The 24834-nt window shown below is 38.2% G+C and overlaps 1 protein-coding gene and 1 long non-coding RNA gene across 9 annotated transcripts in view; one reads left to right on the forward strand and one right to left on the reverse strand.

The window, feature by feature from the left end:
* Positions 1-24834, reverse strand: part of CMSS1 (cms1 ribosomal small subunit homolog) — a 334520-nt gene that overhangs the window by 15883 nt on the left and 293803 nt on the right. For 7 of the 8 annotated variants that reach the window (XM_019756500.2, XM_074332954.1, XM_074332971.1 and 4 more), the window contains exons 2-6: positions 17804-17892; positions 7334-7405; positions 5339-5468; positions 1819-1878; positions 14-116 (exon numbers count right to left, since the gene is read on the reverse strand). In XM_019756500.2, coding sequence (XP_019612059.2) covers positions 14-116; positions 1819-1878; positions 5339-5468; positions 7334-7405; positions 17804-17892 — 454 coding nt within the window. The remainder of the gene's footprint in view (positions 1-13; positions 117-1818; positions 1879-5338; positions 5469-7333; positions 7406-17803; positions 17893-24834) is intronic. The other variant, XM_074332944.1, reaches the window with a different exon arrangement.
* On the forward strand, positions 6468-23482 carry LOC109460785 (uncharacterized). Its single transcript, XR_012496610.1, has 3 exons — positions 6468-6729; positions 13695-13953; positions 21144-23482. It is a non-coding gene; the product is annotated as an uncharacterized LOC109460785 (long non-coding RNA).

Here is a 24834-nt window from a genome sequence, read left to right on the forward strand (position 1 = left end):
TGAAGCCTCCAACCTAATGAGCTCCAGGGCTCGGACGGCAGAGCTGCAGAGGATCAGCATCAGGACCGATTTCTTCTCAGTATGGTTTTTGCGAAGTTTTACCCACTTAGGGCAGACTGAAAAAAAGACCATAAGAAAAATATTACTCTAAATATAGCAAAATAGGGCTCCCAAAATTGCGTATTCTCCAATTACTTCTTTGTTAGGTTTAGGTAAAATAAAATATAATGAGCACTCTTTAGAGTCTATTCTCTGGTTATTCTATGTATTAGATTAAAATGAAATATCATTAATGTACAATACAAAATATGTAATATGCCAACTAGCTAAATGGAACTAGTTTTAGTTAGACTAAGTAAAAAAAAAAAAGCTTGAAATAATGCATTTGCGATATTTTAATTTATGTTTGATGTTTGAAGGCAATGCTGATGAGGAAAAGAACTCTGATTCAATAATGTTAAATTTTAAAGGGGCACAGCATAAGATATGAAATGGAAATGACATTAAAATGATAGCAAACGTTTGTTAAATACTGACACTGTGCTAGGCAGCTTACATACATTCTTTTGTTTAGTTCTCATAATCTAGTGAGGGTGATTCAATTATTACTTACATTTACTGAATTTGAGGCTGAGGAAAGTTTATGAACTCAAGTAGAGTGTCACCAGCACTGATTAGAGTTTGAAAGAAGATTGCCAAATCTCTATATCTAAAATATTTCACTGTTGGTTACAAATAAATGACTACCTCGTATAAATACCCTAGTTATTATTGGCGACACACAACACGTATTGAAAAGATCAAATTAGATTGATGATGCAATAGCCACAGTCTGAATTCTGAGGATGTGAACAGAATTTCAGAATCTCATAGTTGGAACAGAGATCACACAGTCCAACTTCCTTATCTTTCAGATAACAAAATTAAGTCCCAGAGGAGTACTCAGTGACCTGTCCCAGGTCAAACAGCAAATTAGTGGGGAACTGAGATTAGAACACTAATTATTCTCTGGATTCCTAGAGTAACACTTCCAATGTGCTGTAAAACACACATGAGTCCAAAACACAGATTCTCAAAGCCAGAGCAAAACAAGAATAAACTTAAATAAAGATTAAGATGGACCCAAAACAAAATAAAACTTCCATTTAAAATCTATTTAAGGTAAAGGGATCAAATATGTAGTGATGGAAAGAGAACTGTCTCTGGGTGGTGAACATACAATGTGACATATAGATGAGGTATTACAGAATTGTACACCTGAAACCTATGTAACTTTACTAACAATTGTCACCCCAATAAACTTTAAAAAAAAATCCATTTAAGGTAAAAAATTTTGATTGTAAATGTGGTTTTAAAAGTTTTTGTTTTAAAGAGACAGATCTTATTATTTATTTATTTATTTTTAATAAATTTTATTGGGGAATATAGCATGCTTCTCCAGGGCCCATCAGCTCCAAGTTGCCGCCCGTGGAGGGCGCAGCTCAGCCCCAAGTCCAGTTGTCATGTTCAATCTTTAGTTGCAGGTGGCGCAGCCCACCATACCATGTGGGAATTGAACTGGCAGCCTTGTTGTTGAGAGCTCGCACTCTAACCAACAGAGCCATCCGGCCACCCCTCCAGAAGCTCAGTGGCAGCTCGTTGTCTTCAATCTAGTTGTGGAGGGCAAAGCTCACTGGCCCATGTGGGAATCGAACTGGCAACCCTGCCGTTCAGAGCCCACGCTATAACCAACTGAGCCATCCGGCCACCCCAGACCTTATATTTTAACGGAAAAATAACAACTTGAATAAATTTTTAAAAAAATGATAGTTTACTTACTTTCTTTTAGGTATGATGAAAGACTATGAGTCAAATCATTGGCCTTGAGGAAACAGGAGTCTAGAAATATGAGAAACATGCTTTGTAGAGAATTTTGCAAACACATAATCAAAATAGATTAAATGTAAATTACGTATTCTTGAACAAGGTTGTAAAACATTAGTGAATTAGTGAGCTCGTTATATATTTTAAAGTGTTGTCTAGTATTTAAAACAATAGCAGCAGCAGCAACAAATAAACTGTCCATAGTTTCTTAGAATAGTGAAATAAGAGCTTATTGTATCAGTCAATGGATTAATGAAGCATTGTATTTTCAAATCCATGGACAGACAATATACAAAGGCAAAGCTGAAATAGCTAACAAACTATATAGAGATGTTCCAACTCACTAGTCATTGTAGATGTGCAAATTAATATAGTGATTATATTTTACACACACACTGGACTGGCAACTGCTAGAAAGAAAGATGAATAATACCAAGTGCAGTCAAGAATGTAGGGTGATGGAAACTCATAGGAACTGCAGATGTAAACTGGCATGGCTATTCTGGACAGTCGTAAAATTAAGATGTATACCACCCTATGACCCCACGATTACATCCCTGTGTAAATAATGGAAAGAAATTCCTGCGTGGTCTATAAAGAGGCATACATAAGTATATTCATCCTAGCATTATTTGTGATCGTGGGGAACTGGAAGCAAGCAGGTGTCCAAATCTGAGAAAATGGGTGAGCAATATGTGATAGCCGAAATCACGGCAACACTGTGCAGCAGTTAGAAGCACTGAAGCAGATGTACATAAAGCCATATAGACATGTCCTAACAAAGTGCTAAGTCAGGAAAGAAACAGAATGAGAGGTTTAGCACATGATTTAGATAAATTGTAAAATGTACACACATAGAACAACACAACATATTTACAAGGATATATACATATTTAAAAACCTATTAGCACAGAATGAATGCCTATAGGGAAATGAATGCCTATTGGAGTGTGTATTAAGAAAGAATGGGAATAATACATGAAAATACAACAGGACATAACACAACAACACAGTAAAAGACAATGTAACACATGGAAATAAAATCAAGGGGTTTTCTCAACCAATGACAATCATGGCCTGGCAACTATGTAGTATTTTTAACTCTGTAACTAAGATGTATAAAAAAGCATCCTGTTAACCATCCTAATTCTTTCTACAAGAAGAAGTTTGTCTATAAACACAACAGAGTGCTAGGGAGTAAACTATGACTACATTCAATGAAATTTATATTGTAACCCAGCATTTGTAACTCACATTCTGTGAGCAACAAACTTCAAAGATGTTGCCTCGCATACTGTTCTAGAGCCTTGGATGGTCTTTAAAACTGTAACTTCCCAAGCCTGGATGTGATTAGACTCACCTGAAGAGCTTTAGGAAAGACACAGGTTCCTGGGGTGGACTCCCTTTTGTGCAGTGAGTCAGAAGTCCCTGGGGATGAGCCTGGGAATTTGCTGTGTAAGTTCCCGGGTGACTTAGCGGCAGCTAGCTAAGGCTTTAGCTCTGCTCTAGAGCACCCTGCGGCTCTCAGGAGCAAGCAGGGTAGCTCCTTGGGACTCCTGCCTTGCAACTCTAAGTAAGTGCCCCTGTGTGAAATGAACAACGGACAGTGCGCAACAGGAATCGAAAAGCATGTTCCTGGCCCTACAGACACAAACAACCTCAAATCAAAACCAAGTTAGACACTCAGCAAACTAAATAGCAACGATACTTTAGTGTTTATAGCCACCTTACATTTAGGCCCCTTCCTGAGCCTGTTCCAAATACTCTTGGCTCATCCCCCTGCTCACCCAGCACAGACTTCCCCTTGGTCCTTGGTCTCATCAGTGTGCTGACAGCATCGTTAGTGACAGGCCTTCTCTCTAAAACATTCCTGTGATGTCATGCCGCCGATCACTGTCTCAGAATGGCTTAATTTCTTAACCGAGAGTGAAAAATCTGTTCTTTTTGGCTAGGACAGTATTTTGTAACATATTTACAAAATGTTTGCTCCTCCTTAAATCAATCCATGACCACACATTCTTGCCTAACTGAACTCTAACACAGCAATAATATAATGGAAGCTCACTATGGAACATAAAGGACTCCTTAAAGGTTTCTTCTGACCTGTGACTCTCTACAGTTGCGATGAATTAAAGTTTATGACGTTCCATGAGGTGATAGAGGAGCAGTGGGTCCCGTTATCTTACCAGTCCTTCCAAAATTGAAAGTATACTCTAACAAAAAATCTAGAAGGGAAAATTGACCACCGAGCCACAGTAAAACCAAATTTCAGTTAAACCTAGAAAAGAGGCTTTGTTTTAACACTTGCTTCCTGAAAAAGAGCAGTCAGGACCTAGCTCTCTTCCTCTAACTGCAGTTGGAGCCATCTGGGCTCAGTGAGTCGAAAACTCCAGATCAAGCTCATATGGAAAGGCACTCCTTCACGTCCCTAAAGGATATTCCTTTTGGAAAAGAAACAGACGGGCACTCATGTCTCCAACCTGACGCACATTTTGTAAAAAATCCTATCACAGAGGAATTATAAAAATTCAGGGAGCGGGCTGTTTTTCAGCTTCTCAAGCCTCTAGAAAACATAAAATTGTAATGGAAAAAGGAAATCAAACTGCCCTTGACGTGTTGCAAAAGCAGTAGTAGATATCCCTTATGGTCTATAAATAACTCATCTCAGGCAGGGGTACACAAAGTGTTTGTGGCTTGATTTTACGGCAACATCTCTTCAATCTCTGACCAAAAGAACTACAGGATGTATTATAATCTTGAAATTAATTAAAATAAGTTGTTTTAAGAATTTTGCAATATCTTTTAACTTAATTTTACATATTCTACATAGATTTCAAACAATAGTAGGCTGAAGAACCTGGGGCGAGGTGTCAGCTTTGCTAAGAATACAGAATTTTGTCCCTATCTTTACATAATTTGCTTGAAAAAGTCTGGGCTGGGACCCAGAACACTACCCTAAAAACAAAACCATAATTAGAAACCATCATAAGAATAACAAAACTCAGCTGCTTATTAAAGTCAACATTCTTGTCTATAAAGGATGAATAAATTCATGTTTCATATCTGTACTTTTAAATGTGTCTTATATTTATTTTTATGTAACTTCTATCCTCATTAGGGATTCTTACTTCTTGAAGAATCACTGAAAAATATGCATACCCAACAATTAGCCTTTTAAATAAAAAATACAATTACAAATCTTTCTGCTACACTGTACAAATACCATTTAGCATCTTAATAAAGAAATCATCCAAGAGTTAAAACTATCAGGTTGAGAAAAGAAGTATTAGCACGGGTAAAATATATTAATGTCTGGCTGACATACCCAGCCATAACATATAGAAGAGAAGAGATGAATCTGTTTTGTTCCTCATCATCAGGAAAATTACTAGCAATTAACAATGGGTCCTGCTGAATAACCTCAGAATAGTAAGGAAAAAAAAAAAAAGGAAAAAACAAAGAAGCCTGGCTGTACCTGGTAGGTTAAGTTCTTCTAATTCAATCACTGAACGGTTGCTGCTGTAATAGTCCTTGATCAGCTTCTGGAGGTCTTCAGGTGTGCCTGGTTTGGGCTCTGATTTTGCAAGGATGTCAGTAATTTTCTTCTAAGACAAAAGAAGAAAGAAAAAATGGGAAGAAAGATTTTAGAATGGTATTTGGCTTAGGATAGGTTGATTCCCTTGGCATTTAAACTGCACATAGGTTTCAGTGATGGCCAACTATACGTGTGAGTTCTAATAAATACATTTGAGAAAACTTGGTATTTTAAAATTGGGCATAACTGCTTTGAAGAATGAATGATCTAAAAGACTCCTTTTTAACTTTTAGTTTAGGACTTCTAGAAAAACTGACATTTTAATAGAAACTAATAAGGTATTCGTTTCTATTAAAAGTCAAGAAATCTTGTTGCTGTGGAACCCTTCTTTAAGACGATTTGTATTTCGGGGAGAGCAGAATCTTGCGAATTTGTTGCCTAACCTGGTTTTTAGGGCACTGACTCTCAGTTTGGATTTCTGGGATTAAAGTAAAAGCTGCAGGAGTAACCTAGCAAGGACTCACTGAAAAGGGAAACTTTTAGACCCTCAATTCTCAAGTCTGGGAAGATATAGTCTTGAAGTGGCCCTTTGGAAACTAGAACAGGAAATATTTTACAACATCTATTTTGATTTGGACTTATTTGTGTAGCACTTACTGAACACTTGTAATGTACTAGGAACACACAATTGTTCATTTAGTTTTCATCATAAACTTCCGTTCTCATTTCCTTCTAATGTTTCACCGAAGATCCAGAAAGAGCCCCCGCCCTCACCAGTTTTCGCCCCTCCTTCCACAAGATCCTCATTTCTATACCACTGCCAAGAATGGTCCAAGTTCTGTCAAATGAATTAACTTTTAAAAAGATGTCATCAGTGGGCACATTTTAGCATGACCTCAGCCAAGGCTAAACTATCCAGCTAGAGTTCTGACCTTGAGCCACCAAGAATTTAACACTCCTGGAGGCCATTAGTGTACAAACTATCAAAGAGAAGTTCAAGTTCCTTCTTTAAGGACTTGCCAAACCTCAGCCAATTTGGCATCTCCCATCTTCCTATTTGGCCATTTGCAAGCAAAGAAAACATATGCACACACACTCTGAGTTTTCTAAAAGCTTTCTGTTAAGTAATTGGTTCGAGTCCATCTTCTTTCCTCTAATCCCAATCATATTTCCTCTGCTGACTTCAGCAGTATATCCTTCTTGGCAGGGAGAGAATTACACTGCTGTTTTCACAACTGTGTTGGAAGGTCAAAGCTAACCACACTTTCTCCAAGTCTGAGCCATAAGAAAGTTCGTATAGGAGCAAGAGTCTTCCATATGTTCACAGGCAAGTATTAAAATGCAAGGGGAGTCTTTTGCTTTAAATTATGGTTCAGAATGTGAGTCAGAATGCCTTATGCTCCCTTCATCTGCTTATTTGTTTCTTTTTGTTAATACTCTAAGATAAAAGGCTTTTTTTTCTTTTTTTCTTTTTTTTAGCATGGGTCTAACTTTAATAAATGGAGAGTTAGAAATAACACAGGAGACTGGTTCCCCTGAGTTACCAACTTCAGCTCTGTCTCCGTAAGATAAAAGGTTTTAAAAATTGAAATGGGTAAGAAAAGAAGGTTGACACAGTTCTTTTCTTGGACAGAGCGAGGGGGGCTAGAGGGCAGGATAGCTCTGGGCCCCTTCTAGAATGAGAAACTCGTGTCTGACAGCCAGCCACAATGAAAACGCAGGGTGGGTAAGAATGATGTTTAGTGCTCCACAAAACTGAACTAGGAATCAGAAGGATTTATTTTTAGCTCTAACAGAAATACTTATTGCAAGTGACTTTAGGAAAGTCACCAAACCTAACTGAATCTTACAATTTCTGCATCTCTAAAGCGGGGATTACAAAAATGTGATGAAAACATGCAGGGCCACGTCATTGCAAACAATTATTGATATTACCTTTCTCCATTTCCTGGTCTTGGTGGATTCTTCTTTTGTTTCCTTTGGTTGTATCAAGAAACATTCCTTAGGCTATAAAAAATACAAATGAGAAAACTTTCCTCTTAGCATGATGAGTTGTCAACTAATGGTATGAATCCCAAAGTGTCCACTGCCATGTATATATTCTTCAGAGTATCTGTAACATTCTACAAAGAGAGAGATCCTGGAAGACCCACTGTAGGCTATTATGCGGCCTGGAAAATCTTTGAACAAAGGTCAAAATGTGTGAGTCCATGTATGTGTTTGGGGTGGTGGTAGAGGCTCTTAAAGATTGAAGAGAGTAGCCAGGTTTGTAAAATACAGACAGAAATAGATGTGATTAAAATTAAGATGCAATAAGGAAGTCTTTGACTAGTGTGACAGGTGTTTTCCGTTAACTGGTGATGTGTGAGCTTGTATTTCCAAGTCACTGGTTTATTATTTTGCTATCCATTTCTTTCCTTTTCTCAATAAGCATAGAAAATCTGAAGTAGGATATTTTTTTAAAACCTATATTTTTATAAAACCAGCTGCACCAAATGGCTTACTGATCTATAGTGACTACAAAATGAACGTTTCTACTGATGGCCTGAGCAGTCAGCACCCATGGGGGGGTTGGCGCTACCTTGACCCTGAAATACCCTCTACAGTTTAGTGCTATTTTTTACCGAGTCCTCTTTTTTTTTTTTTTAAATGTAGAAAAACAGGAAATTTGGACTAAGACCTTGATTTATAAAGTAGAATGCCTCAGATTCCAAATGTATTAATCATAAGCAGGAATATAAAATGTTTCCTGTGCTGGATCTTTTATGCAACATTTTCAAACAAGTTGCCAAGTAAGATATAAAGTATAAGTGAAAACGTATTCTTAGTTTTTCCTTGATTAAGTTGCCATTACAATTAGAGAGTACCAGTTTAAGCTGGTAAACTACTAACTAAAGCAAACTTGTTTCCACTGGCTCTGTTTAAAATGATTACAAATGAAGCTTTCTATTAAAGTTTGTGGACAGTCTGCAGATTAAGAATACCTATGGCCCGAAGCCAGAGAGAGAGAAATAATACTACATAATTTCTTCAGGACGTGGTCCAGGACCTGCAGTTTCTAGACCCCGTTTCACTCAGTAAAGAAGTAGATTCAAAAGACTCAAGATTAAAGTAACATGGAATCTTGAAATTTCAGTTTCTTCTCAGTTAAAACAAAAAACCTGCAAAGAGCAGTTGCATCATAGCTAAAGAAAAAAAGATATTATGACCTCTCTTATTTAGAAAGTTAAGCTATCTTGTGGATGTAGATACATGCCAATTTGTGCTGATACATGCCAATTAGAATCTGGGTCAAGGCCACTAGTATGTCACAGAAGCTGCCAGATGGTCACAAGAGTCCAATTACAGAGCAGGCCAACGTCTGGCTCATGCTCCTGAGGCAACGGCCTGGATCCGATTAGCAGATCCCAAAGCATCCTGCAGTATCTTGTCACCAGTGTCAAGGTTCTGGAGAAGCACATGTAGAAACCTGTTCCATTTTCTTATTTAGCAAATGAGGGTGCTGTTGCAGGGTATGTTTAATGTGCTGGCTTATATTTATGTTAGGTTTACAAGGCCAATTAATTCAAATTCGACACAAATCTGGAAATGAGTTCAGGGATAAGGATACAGACTCTGGAAGAGAAATAAAAATGCAATTCTGAATCATGCATAGGAGAAAAGAAACATACTTGATGACCTGCTTTAGTCAAGACAACAGCATCAGGTTAAAACGCTAGGTTCAAATTCTTAGATCATCCTAAAGGAAATGCAGTATAATATTTGTTTTCTGGGAGCAGTCACCTTAGCTGGTTGAGGTAGGGTACTAATGAAGAAGCCAAGTTTATGGGGCCAATTTCCATACTGGTGAGATGGCTTTGTGAGGAAATAGAAATCCAGAGTGTTGAAAATTCCTAAACTTAGCTGCCTTATGAATGCTGATGTTTACTCTCAGAGAGACCAGGTAAAAAGATGTGTAAGACTGAGGCCAGGCCAGTTAACCATTTCTGGAAACCAATTTCAACAGTGTATGTCTTTGACAATTGATAAGTAATGACATTTCTTTATATGAAATGTAGTGATTTTAAATATGTAGCCAAAATATGCAGTTTAAATATTTAGAAGAGTCACAGTTCCCCCCAAAATATGAAATAAATTAAGCTTTTAAGTGAAGGAACTGAAGCAAATTCTCAGTTTCTTAAAGTGTCAAAAATTATATTATTTAATAATAATTCTTCTGGTTAAACATGACAAATTAGCCTCAAAATGCCACGATACTGAAAATAAAGGAAATTGAAAAGGTATAAATCTATAAGGACCAAGAAACAAGGAAATAGGGTAACAGTAGTGGAGAGATTTTAACAACCTTTTGGAAACTAGAAAGTGATTGAAACTGGGTGGAAGTGATTTAGCAGAGAGAGAAAGCTAGCATCTGGGTTTCTGGAGAGGAGGAAACTAATTATAAGGGAGTCTGTTTGACTTGTTGGACTCTGAAATGAGTTAGTAGTTGGAGGCACAAGGTACTATAGAGAGTGAAGGGTTTAAAAGAAAGAGACTGGCTCTTTATATTTAGAAAGATAAACTTCCCTCACACCTCCCACTGAGCTGTATCTCCTGCCCAGGCAGCCAAGCAACCCTCTTATTGCTGCTTCCTCTCATCTTGCTCTTCCTGGCAGCAGACTGGAGGTTTATTCTCTGGAGAGGACAAGAGGACCAAGAAGTCCGGCACAGGGGAGGTAGGGCAGAGATTGAGGCTCACTTTCTTTTCCCATCCCTGTTTCAAGATGTCTCAAGTCGCGCTTACAATACTACAAGCAGGAGACCACTGAATTCTTCTCTGGAGAAATGAAATAGCCTAAGAGAAATGCCACAAGAGTGACATTTGAGGGTACCATACTAAAAATCTAGCTTGTTATCTTATCACCGAACTATGAAGTCCACTAATCAACAAGCCTTACTATGTACAAAAATTTTCTGACAATTTTTTAGTGTATCTCTCTTGCACAGGAATAGACAAGTTCATCAGACAGCTAACAAAAGTCTCCAACATAAGAAAATATGAACAACAAAAAGAAAAAGAACCCAGAGGAAAGAGGGACATTTCTTCAAAACAATTACAATTAATATTCTCAGAGTGATAAGGGAAAAATTTGCACCCATGAAATAAGAACAAGATGCTATTAAAAAATGGAGCAATCAGAAAACATTTAAATATTAAAACAAATAATAAAGTTGGAATAAAAATGTAGGAGGAAGGCTTGAAGATAAAGTAAAAGAAATCTTCCAGAAAGATTTTTAAAAATGATAAGAAAAAGTTTTAGAGAATCAGCCCAAGAGATTCATCATTCCAATAAAAAGTATATAAAAAAAAAGGGGGGTCATGTAAAATAGTGAGGAAGAAGTGCTCAAAGTAATAATACAAGAAAAACTTTCCAGGACTGAGGGAAACTTTGTAGAACATGAAACTCCAAATTGAAAGCCCATTAGGTATAGAGTCTAATAAATAAGAAAAATACCCACACTAAGAAGCATCCCTGTGAAATTTTAAAACATTATGGACAAACAAAAGATTCTAAAAATTTCCAAACAGAAGAACAATAACATACAAAATACAAAGGGTCAGACAAAAAAAAAAAAAAAAAATAGTTTCAGACCTTGCATCAGTATTACTGGATGCTAAAACTCAGTGGAACAATGCCTTCAAAATTATGAGGAAAATTTATTTGCAAATTAGACTTTTATACCCGGCCAAACTATCCATAAAGTTAAGAGTAAAATAAAAACATTTGCAGATATTTAAGGTCTCAAAAAATTTATTTTCAACCCACAGATACTGAAGGCTGTATCCCAGCAAAATAAAGGGCTAAACCAAGATAAAGGAAGATATGGGATTCAGCAAATAGGGAGACTAACCCAGGAGAATGTTGAAGGGGAAGTAAAGAAAAGTCTCCATTGCTCAGCAGGCCCAGAGAATAACCAATTCAGAGCAGAATAGGACCATGGAGGTCTGCAGGAAAGAACAATAACTGATCCATTTGAGCATATGGAAAATATTACTCATAGGCATGTGGAAGAGATGTTGAACATATGGGAACAATTAATAATAGGAACACAGCAAGCTGGGCAAATGAAAAAATGAGGTAATTATTAATACCATGAAAATAAAAAGTTGTATAAGAAAGGAGAGATGATTATAGCTTCTCCCTTTCTCGGGGTTGAACAGCATTTCCATGGTCATAATAATGAAATAATGACAACTGTTTTAACCAAAATGTGATGTTGTGTTGGCAGGGGATGTAGCAGTTAGAGAGGGATGGGGGGTGGGGAGGTAAATGGAAGAGCTATGTCCTAATATGCTACCTTAGAAAGTTAATATATAGTGTCAGAAATTGATAAATCAAGAAACTGTAGAAAGTATAAGGTAGCAAATAAGAAAAACAACTAAAAGCTGAGGGTGACTGCCTTTGAGGAAAGACCTAGGGTAACAGTAGGGAAGCGGACTGTTGTTTTTTCATTAAAAACCTTTACTACTGTTTATTACTTTGGTAAAAAAAAAAAAAAAAAAGATTTCAATTGCCATTTTATAATAAAAAACAATAATGTTCATTATAAAGAGAAACATAATTTAGAAGCAGCTTTTCAGTTTCGTTTGAGTGTGGTCAAAAGTTATTCAATATACACCCACCAAATGTTTAAAATGAAAAGACTGTTAACCCCAAATGCTGATAAGGATATAAAGCAACCAAAAGCCTCATACACTGATGGCAGGAAGGCAAAAATGGTACCGTCGTTTTGGAAAAAGGGTATAGTGGTTTTTGTAAACCTAAACATGACTCAGCAATTACACTCTTAGGTATTGACTCAAGAGAAATCAAAATATATGTTCACAAAAAGACTTGTATATGAATTGCAGATTGATTCCTAATAGTCCCAAACAGGAAATAGTCCCAGGTATCCACCATTGGATAATGGATAAACAAACTGATATATTCATATAACTGAATATTACTCAGTGTCAGGGACTGCATCGTGCCCCCGCCCCCAATTCATATATTGAAGTTCTAACCTCCTATGTGACTGTATTGTAGATAGGGTCTTTAAAGAGGTAGTAAAGGTTAAGTGAGATCATTTAAGGGAAGGGTCCTAATCCAACAGGACTGGTGTCATTCTATGAAAAGGCAGAGACACGAGGGATGTGTACACAGAGGAAAGACCGTGTGAGGACACAGTGAGAAGGGGCCCATCTACAAGCCAAGGAGAGAGGCCTCAGGAGAAACCAAACCTCCCAACACCTTGATCTTGGCCTTCTGGCCTCCAGAACTGTGAGAAATAAATTTCTGTTGTTTAAGCCACTCAGTCTGTGGTATTTTGTTATGGCAGCTCTGGCAGAATAATACACTCAACAATTAAAAAACAAAAAAAGCCACTATACATGGACATAGATGAATCTAAATAACACGGTACTGAATAAAATAAGCCTTGAACAAAAGATCATATCCTGTACGCTTTCATTTACATGAAATTCTAGAACAGGCAAAACTAATTATTTGGGAAAAAACATCAGAACAGTGGCTGCCTCTGGGTTAAGGAGTTTGGAATGGTGATTGACAGGGAGGTGAAAAGAAAGGGCTCTGGGGCGATACTTTATACCGTAAGGATTCATGTTAAGGAATTGCATGAATTTGCCAAAACTCATTGAATGGTACATTTGACATTTGTGCATTTTATTGTATGTTAATTTTAGCATAAAAGGACAAAAATAAAGATCTTTAAATATTGAACTTTTGTTAATGATGTGCATGCTGATGTGTTTGGGGGGAGTGTACCAATTTTGCAGATTACTTTGAAATGTGCCCAAAATAAGTAATGGATGGGTGGATAGTGTGTCTGAACACACTGGTCATAAAATGTTGGCCTTTGAAGACGTTGAGGGTGAAAACCTACTAGTTAGTGAGGAAAATTTTATTGAAAACTGAAGAAGAGAGGATCTTTGTTACGTAGTGGTAGAAAGTTTAGCAATACGGTCTGCAGTTACATGAAAAGTAGAAAATGTATCTAATGCTGTGGGTTATCTATCGAAGGAGAACCAAACAGTGTTGACGATATCACCAATTTTTTCTTGTGGCTTATGGGAAAATGCAAAAGGAGGGAGTTCAGTTGGACTATCAAAGAAGTCAAGGGAATGGCTGCAAATCCATTTGTGAAGACCTCAGAAAGAACAAAGGTGGCACCTCAGAGCGCTATTTAGTCACATAAGAGCTCTTTAAATAAATTAAAGGTTTGCCTCACAGATTTTCTCAAACATGTCTCTAGGAAGCTGAAGGGCTACTGTCCTTCAGTTGTCTCAGCAGAGGCCCAAGGTCGAGAAGAGTTTATCTGGAAAAGATCTGTGTGTGTGCCAGCGGCAATGTTATGAGGCAATCCTGTGGAGAGGCTCACATTTGAGGGATTGAGGCCTGCCAACAAGGAGGTTGAGCCCCCCAACCGCAGCCCACAACCTGACTGGCATCTGATGAGAGATGTAGAGCCAGAAGGAGCAGGCTAAGCCATGCCTGTGAGATAACAACAACTATGAGGTAAAGAATTTGTTATGTTTTAAGCTGCTAACTTTTGGGGGAAACGTGTTATTCAACAATAGATTAATACATAGAGGAAAAGAATTGAGACACCAGCACGGAAAGGAAGAAGGTAAATCAGAGAGAGTGGATAGGATATACTCTTCTTTTAACATCGTCAAGTGTAAACTTGAAGATCAAGAGTGGGAGAGGGGTGAAGTGATCAATGCTCAAACAAGGAAACAGGAAGAAAATACAACAGTAGAGAAAGGTGAGTAAGGACAGAAAGGGATAAGTACTCTTGCTGGAGATTTCTTTATGATCCAAGGAGATAAACAAAAAGCTAGCTTAAGAAAAAGAAGTCCAGTGTGGTCTCTGAGGGGGAGAGGATGGGTCACGGCACCACTGAAAATCTACTGAAGGCATCCATGAAAAGTCATGAAATCCCTCCTAAGGGATTATAGTTCTTAAGGGAACCATAATTACCAAGTCACTAGGGCTGGCTCGGAAATGACTGATGGTGAGGAGGGAAGAGGGTGATGCAATCTCTAGGAGTAGGGGAATTCATCATTTATTTTGGAAGCAATATCTGGAAAGAAAAGAGAACTGTTGGCAAATCTTTATACTCACATTATTGAGGAGGCCCAGGATGATTATTTAGATGTGAAAGCGTTGCTAGAGATGATGTAGTTGCTTGGGGAAAAAAAACTTTTATAAAGTTATAAATCTGCTTCAAATATTGGACAGATGAGAGGTATAGAGTCAGTAACGGAAATGCGAGGCTGCCTATGGCACAGGAAAGAACACTGTCTAGCACAACAGATACTCTCACCTGGTGCAACGGAAGCCGACATGTATATGACAGCTGGCGGCATAAGGCCAGGAAGTTCCTGTGCAAACATTACAAACAACAACAACAACAAACTGAAAGAACAGCAAAGAGATTAAGCTAATGAAAAAAATGAAAAATGTAAATACAGCATAAAATATCTTTTCTTTTTTGATCCAGGGGAAAATGCAATTACTATTAAACAACAAACATCCAGTCACGTCTACCACATGAGTCAAACGCTTAGCATGCTGCCAGGCACTGTCGTAAACACAAAAACACCCTGGCTCCAAGATGCTCATGAACTAGCTGGAGACTCGAGCTCGATGAGTAAAGAACTAGAAGAAGATTCAAGAAAGGACAGTCTGCCTGACAAGGAGGATGTCTTTGGGGTGGTGAGACGAAGTCCAGAGGGAGGAGAGCAGCTGGAGAGAGAACGGGCAGCCCACAGAGGAGTCAGAGGGGCTGTGTGAGCAGTTAGAGTGGAGGAAGAGAGACCCCAGGTCTGAATGCCAAGGTCGGAAAAACTTTCAAAGAGGGGGCTGGAGGAGGGACACTGGGTCACCAGGGTCCAAGAGATGTCTGCAGGCAGCAGGCTAAGTGTCCCAGCTTGGCACACAAGCTGGGACACAAAAGGCTGAGATGGAAAGAGTGGTGAGAAAACTGGAATAGGGCTATCGTCACCCATTCCTTCATTGCACAACTAATGAGTGCCGCTCAGGGCAAAATCCTGTGCAAGGTGCTGTGGAAATGCAGGTAAACTCTGCATTCAAGGTGTTCAGAGCGGTGGGGGAGACCAGGGAGCTAGATGGGTAACTCTCATAGGAGGCAGAGGGGCACAGGAGACTCCCAGAATTCTCTGGTTCAGTAAATGAGGAGAGGCTTAGAGGAACGGGTTAGAGCACCTAGGATTTGAATTCTTTACAGCAACTTGGTAGTGAAAGAAATTAGAGCCAAGAGGATGGTGGTGAAAACGGGCCATAAAAATTAAAGCTTTTGTAATTTTTTTTCTTAGCCGAAAATAGTAATGGTATGTCACCAACAAAGCAGATGAGGACATAGCAAATCCCATTTTCCCCAGTTGAAAGAGAAAGGACAGGTGAAAAGGAAAGTGGAAGCAACAGCATCCACAGAACCTGGCTCACAGCCCCCCAAGTGGACCATGACCCCAGGATCCATCTCTCTGAGCCTCAAGTAATTTGTCAGATAGGGTACCCTGTACTTCACAGGGCAGCGTGAGGATTACGGGAGGATTACAGGTGGCTTTGCACAGGGCCGCCTGTGGTAAGTGCTCAATAAACGGTCTTTATTATTGTTGAAACCGGAGCTACTGAAAGATAGGCGAATGTTCACAGAAATGAAGAAGGTATTTAACTTTTTCCTCTCCCATTTCCCCCTCTTCTTCCTATGGTTCTCTGCCCTTTATCTACCATGGTGGTTGTCGGAAAAGAAGAGCCATGGAGGATGGAGCTAAAAATAGGAAATTTAGCAATGCAGACGGCTCCACGAATGAAGACAGGGAAAATGCAGGCTTGGGCAAGTCTATTAATGCAAACTTCTTTCACCAATGAGTCCTGAAAATGTGAGCAGGTAGCGAGAAGATTATCAAGGGAGAAAGGAAGAAAAGAGAAAGCCAATGGGGTATGAAGAAGAATATTTGGAAACAAGTTCTGCAGGTAGGCACTGATGAGAGGCAAAGGTCAAAGGAGGCAGGATGAAGGTGTGGTTAGTGGGCTAAGTTACTGTAAAATTACATTCCACCTTGGTGAAGTACATTGAAAAGCTAAGAATATTAACCTGTGTCTTTGACAGAATGAACTAAAACTGATAGAGGGACTTTGAGCAGAATAGTTAATGGTTGGACAGAAAACCAAGATGATTATATATTAAATACAGAGGGTGCCAAAAAATGTATACACATTTTAAGAAAGGAAAAAACTGTATTAAAATTGTAATACTTAATATATACTGATAACAAAAGTCATGTGTATACATGTTTTTGGCACCCCTGGTAGGTATATCTTTCTGCTTTCCTCTTCCCACAAAGAAAAAATAATGAATAAAATAAAAAAGACGAAATATATTTCACTATAATAATTAACACTTCAGTGCTTATTCTTTTTGCCATCTATTGTTGAAAGTGCTTGACAAGCATTCATGATTTACTACCCACTGTAACTGTGAGGAAAATACAATTACTTTCACCATTTTACCAATAAGGAGGCAGAGGCACAGAGTGTAACTTGCCTAAAGTCTCGCAGCTTGTAGGTAACCATTATGCAAAACTGCTTCTCACAATTATCCTCAACCTGGTCACAAACTTTGGGTAGCGTCACCCTCTAGTGAAATGAGTTTAGGGCCACTTATAATGAGACCACACATCCTTACTACACAGATGATAACTTTGGAGTGATAGTAGATAGTCCCCTAAAAATGACACTCGGTTACCAATCAAGTTTAAGGAACACATAACATGAAAAAGCTGCAAATGGATGTGAGTGAGTGAGTGAGGTAGTGAGTAGGAAGATTGAAAAGGAAATAAAAGGCCATAGGTCCAGGAAACAAAAGTTTACCAAATGGCCATTTGTGGTGTTATGAAGGCAGCAAATCCTGTGATAAGAATTAATACAATGGACCATGATGCTGGGTAGCGTGAGGCCCTGGGAGCCTGCTGGCAGCAGGCATGGCACTGTGACCCTGTGTTGGTGTGTGTGTGTGTGGGAATCTTGCATATCTTTATGAAACCTGTCTCCTTTTAGGCACTATACATAAAATAATAAGACTGGAGATTTGGTGAAAATGTGATACAAAAATCTAAGATGCCATTATTGTAAAATACATTTATATTGTAAAAAAAAAATGTTAGGGGAAAAAATAGACTTTGCTTGTTTATAATTAACGAAGCATGGCTTTGTCAAAGGCAGAGAAGGTAAAAGTTTCCCTGAAATCCCACCAGTAAATGTTAGGCACCGGGATGCTGTAGAGGGTACAAGAGGCTGATTGCAGAAGCCAGCAGTGTGACTCTCCCACAATGACTGTCACCTGTTTGGTTTTCTTTGACGGGGTAGGAACCGGAGCTGTTTTTTGCCGCTTCATTTCTGTGTCTCCTCCTCCTTCATCACCTGATGCTTCTAGAAAATATAAAGTTTAAAAATTAGAAAAGTCTCTCTTACCCTCTCCCCCCCACCTTTGCTCCCATTGCTAGTACAATCTTGGTACCACCTTTCTAGAAGGTTCTATCCCTTGACTTAGTAATTCTACCTATAGGAAGCTGAATTTAAGGAAATGACCCAAAATGAAGATAGATATTTCAGCACCAACATGGCAGTCTTATCTATAAAACTGTACAACTGAAGATCACCCAGATGTCTAACCTTTGAGGATGCTCAATTATGGAACACTCACACTGATGTTACAGACACCAAACTCCTCATTTTCAGATTAAAAAAACTGCTGCTTAGTGGGGTGAAGTATTTCACCCCAGGTCACACACTTGGGAGCCCGGATCTATTTGAGTACAAAGTCTTCCCCATAAGTGATACTGCCCGCCCTGGGAGCGAGCCAGTTCTTGACACTGAGTACTGAGTCCAGGGGGAATGTTAAGAGATTGGGACAAAAGGATTATAGGTCATGAGAAATTCTTACTTTGAATTTTTAAAATCTTTCAACACTGGAAAAGAGAAATTCTTACTCCAAGAATCAAGAAAAAATAAACGTTTTAACAGTTTTCCTGTTTATAAAGCTCTCTTGAAGAAACATGACAACCATAAGTTTTGTACTTTCCCCGGTGCCATCCTGTCTTCCAGATTACAGTGGCTTCGCTCCATAAATACATTTTTGAATCTTTGAAAGGCTCTACTCATTCTCTTTGAGTTTCTCTATATATCTCAAAGTCAGCTCAAGATATGAATTTCTGAGCAACCTGGGTCAGAATTCATATTTAGCTCCAAATTAAGCCATTTAGTAGCCTTGTTGGCTCACTGTGATGACTGATTTTATGTGTCAACTTGATTGGGGCACAGGGTGCCCAGATATTTGGTCAAATATTATTCTGGTTGTTTCTGTGATGAAATGACCATTTGTATGGGTAGAAGGAATACCCCAGATCGCCCTCCCTAATGCGGGAGGGTCAACCAATCAGATGAAGGCCAGAATAGGTTGACCCTCCTCTGAGTAAAAGAATTTTTCCTGCCTTTGGACTTGAATCGAAACATGGGCTCTCCCTGGATCTGGAGCCTGCCAGCCCTCAGACTGGAACTATACTATCAGCTCTTCTGGTTCTCAGGCCTCTGACTAGGATTGGAACTAAACAATTGGCTCTTCTGGGTCTCCAGCTTGCCAAGTCACCCTGCAGATCTCGGGGCTTGCCAATGTCCATTACTGCATGAGCCAATTCCTTATTTTATATCTATCTATATCTATATCTATCTAAGTATATATAGGTATAGACAGATATATAGATATTTATTTCCTATAAGTTCTGGCTTTTTTCTGGAGAACCCTGATTAATATACATACTTTCAACTGTATAGCATAAGAAAAAGGACTCTGCCTAATGAGTAGTAGCGGGTAGGGGATTAACAAAGATTTTTAAATGAGCAATTAAGTTGGCGTTAAGAGTATTTAGAAAACTCCTTCTGGGAAGATAACAGCAGTCAAATTTGTCCCGCTTTCTTTTGCTAAATACAGCTGAAAATCCTAGATTTTATATATAAAAACAAACATAGAAAGTCTCTGAAAGGAGGAGAGAAGAAGGCAGACCTGCTAGGAACTTTGGGGATCAACGAACAACACAGGGGTGAGGTCCTTGGGTTTTCATTTTGCCTCATTATCTCAGGCTTGAAACTTAAGATGCAGCAATTTGAAAATGCCAATTAGGGAGCAGACAAAAAAGGCCCCCCAATTACTCTAAAATTTATGTGGAAAGGCAAAGGAACTAGAATAGTTAAAGCAATTATGAAAAAGAATAACCAAGTGGGAGAAACTAGTTTATGCAATTTCAAGACTTATTATGTAGCTACAGTAATCAAGACTGTGTGGTATTAGCATAGGGATAGACACGGAGATGAATGGAATAGAATACAGACCCAGAAAGACACAAATATGCCCAAATGATTTTTGCCAAATATGCAAAAGCAATTCAATGAAGCAATTCAACCCTTTCAACAAATGTGAAAACAATCCACAGGCAAAAAAATTAATCCCTACCTAAGTTTCATGCCTTACACAAAAACGAACTCGAAATGGATCACGGACTTAAATGTAAAATTTAAAACTATAAAACCTTTAGGGAAAAAAAAAAAAAGAAAATCCTTAGGATCTAGAATTAGGCAAAGAGTACACCAAAAGTACAATCAAGAAAAGGAATAATTAATAAGTTAGACTTTATCAAAAGTGAAAATGTCTGCTTTGCAAAGACCCTGTTAAGAGGATGAAAAAGCAAGATATAGAATGGGAGAAATATTTCCAAACCACGTATTCAACAAAGGACAAACTAGTATCTAGACAACATAAAGCATTCTCAAAACTCAGCACTAAAAAACCAAACAATGGAATTAGGAAATGGCAAAAGACGTGAATGGATATTTCAATGAAGAGGATATACTGTGGTAAATAAGTATATCAAAATATGTTCGACAACCTGAATCACCAAGGAAATGCAAATTAAAACTATGAGATATTACAATAAACCTATTAATGGCTAACATTAAAAAAATAGCACCAATACCAAATGCTGGTGAGGATGCAGAGACACTGGATCACTCATACACTGCAGTGCAACGTAAAATGGTACAGCCACTTCCATTCCACAAATGGGAAATAGTCTGGCAGTTTCTTAAAAGAACTAAACATGCAACACAGCAGTTGCACTCCTGAGCATTTATCCCAAAGAAATGAAAACTTAGGTTTATATGACAACCTGTATACAAATGTTTACAGCATCTTTATTTATTATTTATAATAGCCAAACAAACTGGAAACAACCCAGATGTCTTTCAATGGGTAAATGGTTAAGCAAACTGTGCACTTTCCATACCACAGAATACTAATCAGCAATAAAAAGGAATGAACTACTGATACACACAACCTAGATTAATCTCCAGACAATGGGTGTGGCTACAAAAGAACAAGAAAGCTTCTTGTGGGATGGAAATGTTCTGTATCCTAATTGCATCAACGTCCATATCCTTGTTGGATATTGTCCTACAGTTTCACAAGTTGTTACCATTGAGGGAATCTGGGGAAAGGGGATTTGTGATCAATCGCTCTGTATTGTTGTTGTTGTTTTTTTTTACAACTGCATGTGAATTTACAATCATTTCAAAATAAAGAGTTTAATTAAAAAAAAATGTATTTAAAGGAAATCTGTTTTCTTTTTCAGGAAGCCCAAAATTAGATGCCGGAAAAGCTAACAGGTGTGTGGCTGGCTGTGGACCACGCACATACGTCACTGCAGTCCTGACTCGGAGAGCCAGGAGGCAGCTGCGTTCAGAGAACCACAGTCAAGCCAGGGAGCCCCTGATGGAGCCTTAAAAACAAACACACAAAAAAAACGAGTGAGGTGGGGGGAAGGCTAAGGTCCAGGGTGGCCAGATAAAATACATGATGCCTTGGTAAATTTGAATTTCATACAAACACTGAATAATTTTTTAGTATAGATAAGTCCCAACTATTGTCTGGGGAATATCAAAATTATTCATTCTTTATGTGAAATTCAAATTTAATGGGTTGTTGTGTATTTTTATTGGCTAAATCTGGCAGCCCTACCTGGGGAATATTCTTCCCCAGAAAAGGCCACCTTCAACTGTGTGAAATTTCTTATATTGGGTTCTATTCATCGGGCCCCCTTTTTCTTAACATCCTCCAACTTATCTTTATCTGGGATCCTTTGGGTAAGCCTTTGCTAGGACAACACAGCCCTCCTTTCTTCCTCTCATCCGCACTTGTACACTTATTGCACCTTGTAAATCAGCACGTGATTTTATCCTTCCTCACAGTGTGTGCTGGTATTGCCTAAATGTTAGGCTTTCTCTCCATCTCCACTGTAAACAGTTTGAGGGGACCCATGAGTACCTCAAGTACCTGTCTCAGTGTTGATTAAAAGTAAAAGTACTCCCCCACACCTATTGCTTCATTTCCTTTATATTATAAAATATATATTCTCTGTGTAAAACATGAAACCCCTTACAAAAATTTTTTATCCTTTTCTTAGCTTTAAAAATAAGATTAAAAGGATGGAATACAAATAAATAACTGTCAGGATCAAAACCGTAAATATTTAAAAATCAAACAATGCTCTTAAAAAAAACCTTCTGAATTCTGTGTTCCTCCATTGTCCAGAATCTGATAACTGAAGAGGACAGTATGTATTTAAGCAATCTAGTTGAAAATAACATATTTTTAAAGGTATGCAACTCTTATACAACAAAAACCCATGAGAAATATTTAAATACCTTGTTAATCAAATGCTCTAAATCTGAGTGACTTCTTGTTCCAAAAAATTATTTCATCTGAAACCTTTTAACATATAAAATGAGATCATCTCATAGCACCATACGTTGAATATATTAGTTGTTTCTTTAGTCTGTGATGCTTTTGATTCCAAAAAAACTGCTTTTCTGAAATAAGGATGTTAGTGCTGCGATTTCCATTAAGAGAATACTAAACATATGGAGACCCAGGCTAGACCCAGATCCCTCTAGAATGGCTGGCCTTTGAGGAGGTTCAGCCAGGCCTGTGCCACTCGATCTCAATGGTTGGTTCAGGCCACGGAGTGGAGCCACCAAGATGGTGCTGCCATCTCCAAATCCCTGAAAGTCTACAAAACAAACAAACACCCCCACCCCCCCCACCAGATAGGTTTGGTTGAATTCTTCCAAAAGAAGAGTCAAGTACACTGTCCTTTTAAAATATATGGCAAAAAGAGCAAGCTAAAATAAAAGGTCCTCTCTTTCCCTCTATCCCTGCCTTCGTCCTCTTTAGGAGAAATATCAGCGGTCCAATTTCCCAACGATTTCCTTAATCCTTAAAGTACTTGCTTGCATGAACCCTTTCTAGGCTCTGGGAGGGACCCTGGCATCGCACTATACAGTCAAGTTTTCTTTAAAATTTTTCAAAGAGAAGGTATTTTAACCACAATATGCATATATTAAAACCAATGTCTATTTCCAGTAAGAATTCTCTTGTCCCATATCCCCTAGTGAGTGGTGTTGGAATGGGAGCGAGCATTTTGGGGATCCAGTTAGAGGAAGTTGGTTGAACATACATTTTATTTGAATGTAATGGGATATTATGTGGTTCCCAATCATATAGCCTATAGTTAAATTATTGCTAGCTGTCCTAGTGTAGGAATGCTTCCAGGAAAACTACCACGCTATGCTAACCAGACACCCTGACACAAAGTGAGCGGGGCCAGATGTTGTAAATGATGACACAAATGTGCCTGTAGCATCCAGCCCTAGAACTATGTGGGAAGTGGAGAAACCAGGTTGGGGAAATATGAAACCAGAGCTAGTCAGTAGAAAATTCTTCCAAACATCAAAAATGTAAAATTGTAAGCAGAGAATTAGGTTCCCATTTTCGCCTATTCAAAGAAATGGAAGGTCTTTCCTGCAGGAATACAGTAGATGGTGCATTTTACATAGTTTTAAAGAAACCATATTTTTAAATTTCTTACTGGAGGGAGTAAAATAAAAATTTTCAGAATTCCTGTGTTTGTAGCAGTACTGTTGTGATTTCTTATTTAAAATAACTTTTTTCATACCTAATTTTGTATTGGTAATTTTGTATTCTTTTTCTGAGAGACAGCCCCCCCCAAATTGTATAAGCTTCAGGCCTGACAAAAACCTAGATCTGCCCTAGGTAGCAACCTGTTAAACTCTCATTAGTTTTCATAGTGTCTCAACAAAACAAACTACTGAAACAACAACATGGATAAGTTTCAAAAGCATGATGCTAAGCAAAAGAAGACAGATTCAAGAGGCTACAAAATGTGTGATTCCATTTATTTAACACTTTGGAAAAGGCAAAATTATAGGACAAAAAACAGATCAGTAGTTACTGAGCACTATAGATGGGGGACCTCTGGGGGGTGAGGGCCTGTTTTATCACTTGTTTTGGTTGTACAACTGTATGTATTAATCAATATTTATAGGACTGCACATTAAAAAGGGTTAATTTTAATATATGTAAACTATTCCTCAATAAACCTGACTTAAAAACATAATAATAGGGGGCTGCCGGATGGCTCAGTTGGTTAGAGCGCGAGTTCTTAACAACAAGGTTGCCGGTTCGATTCCCACATGGGCCAGGGAACTGCACCCTCCACAACTATATTAAAAACAACAGCTTGAGCTTGGAGCTGAGCCACTGGTGGGCGACCGGTTTTCTCAGTGGTTAGAGCACGGTGCTCTTAACACTAAGGTCACGGGTTTGATTCCCACATGGAGCAGTGAGCTGCGCCCCCTCCCCCCTGCCACACATACAACTAGATTGAAAAACAATGATTTGACATCCTGGAAAAACACACCGCTACCCAATATTTCCCAATTTAAAAAAATAATGGAAGCTAGCTTTCATAAACAATTTGTAGCACTTGCCCATGTAACACAACTAATAATCGACAGAGGTGGGATTAGAATCCCAGATACTCTTATCCTGGAGTCCAGATCTTAACCCTCAACTGCCCTGCATGAAAAGATGTCCCCTACAGCTTAATAATGCCTTTCCTTTTATTCCTTGTTTGCTAGGAGGGGTTTTTCTTTAGTATCAGAAATATATGTTAAATTTAATGCAATTCTTTTTGGTTTTGCATTTATTGAGATAATCATATGTTTTTTCCCCCTATAATCTGTTAATGTGGTGAATTGTGAAAACTGGTGGTTATTCGCTAGGACAAATCCCAATTGGTCATGACATACTTCTTTTTAAATAACATTTTATTTTGTTTTTGGGTTAACATTTTATTTAGACTTGTTTTCATCAATGTTCAAAAGTCAGATTGACACAATTTTCCTTTCTTAGTACTGTTCTTTGTCTAGTTTAGGTCTTGAGGTTATATTAGCTTCAAAAAA

The sequence above is a fragment of the Rhinolophus sinicus genome, linkage group LG01 (genome assembly GCF_036562045.2).
Source record: "Rhinolophus sinicus isolate RSC01 linkage group LG01, ASM3656204v1, whole genome shotgun sequence".
In the NCBI taxonomy this organism is placed as follows: domain Eukaryota; kingdom Metazoa; phylum Chordata; class Mammalia; order Chiroptera; family Rhinolophidae; genus Rhinolophus; species Rhinolophus sinicus.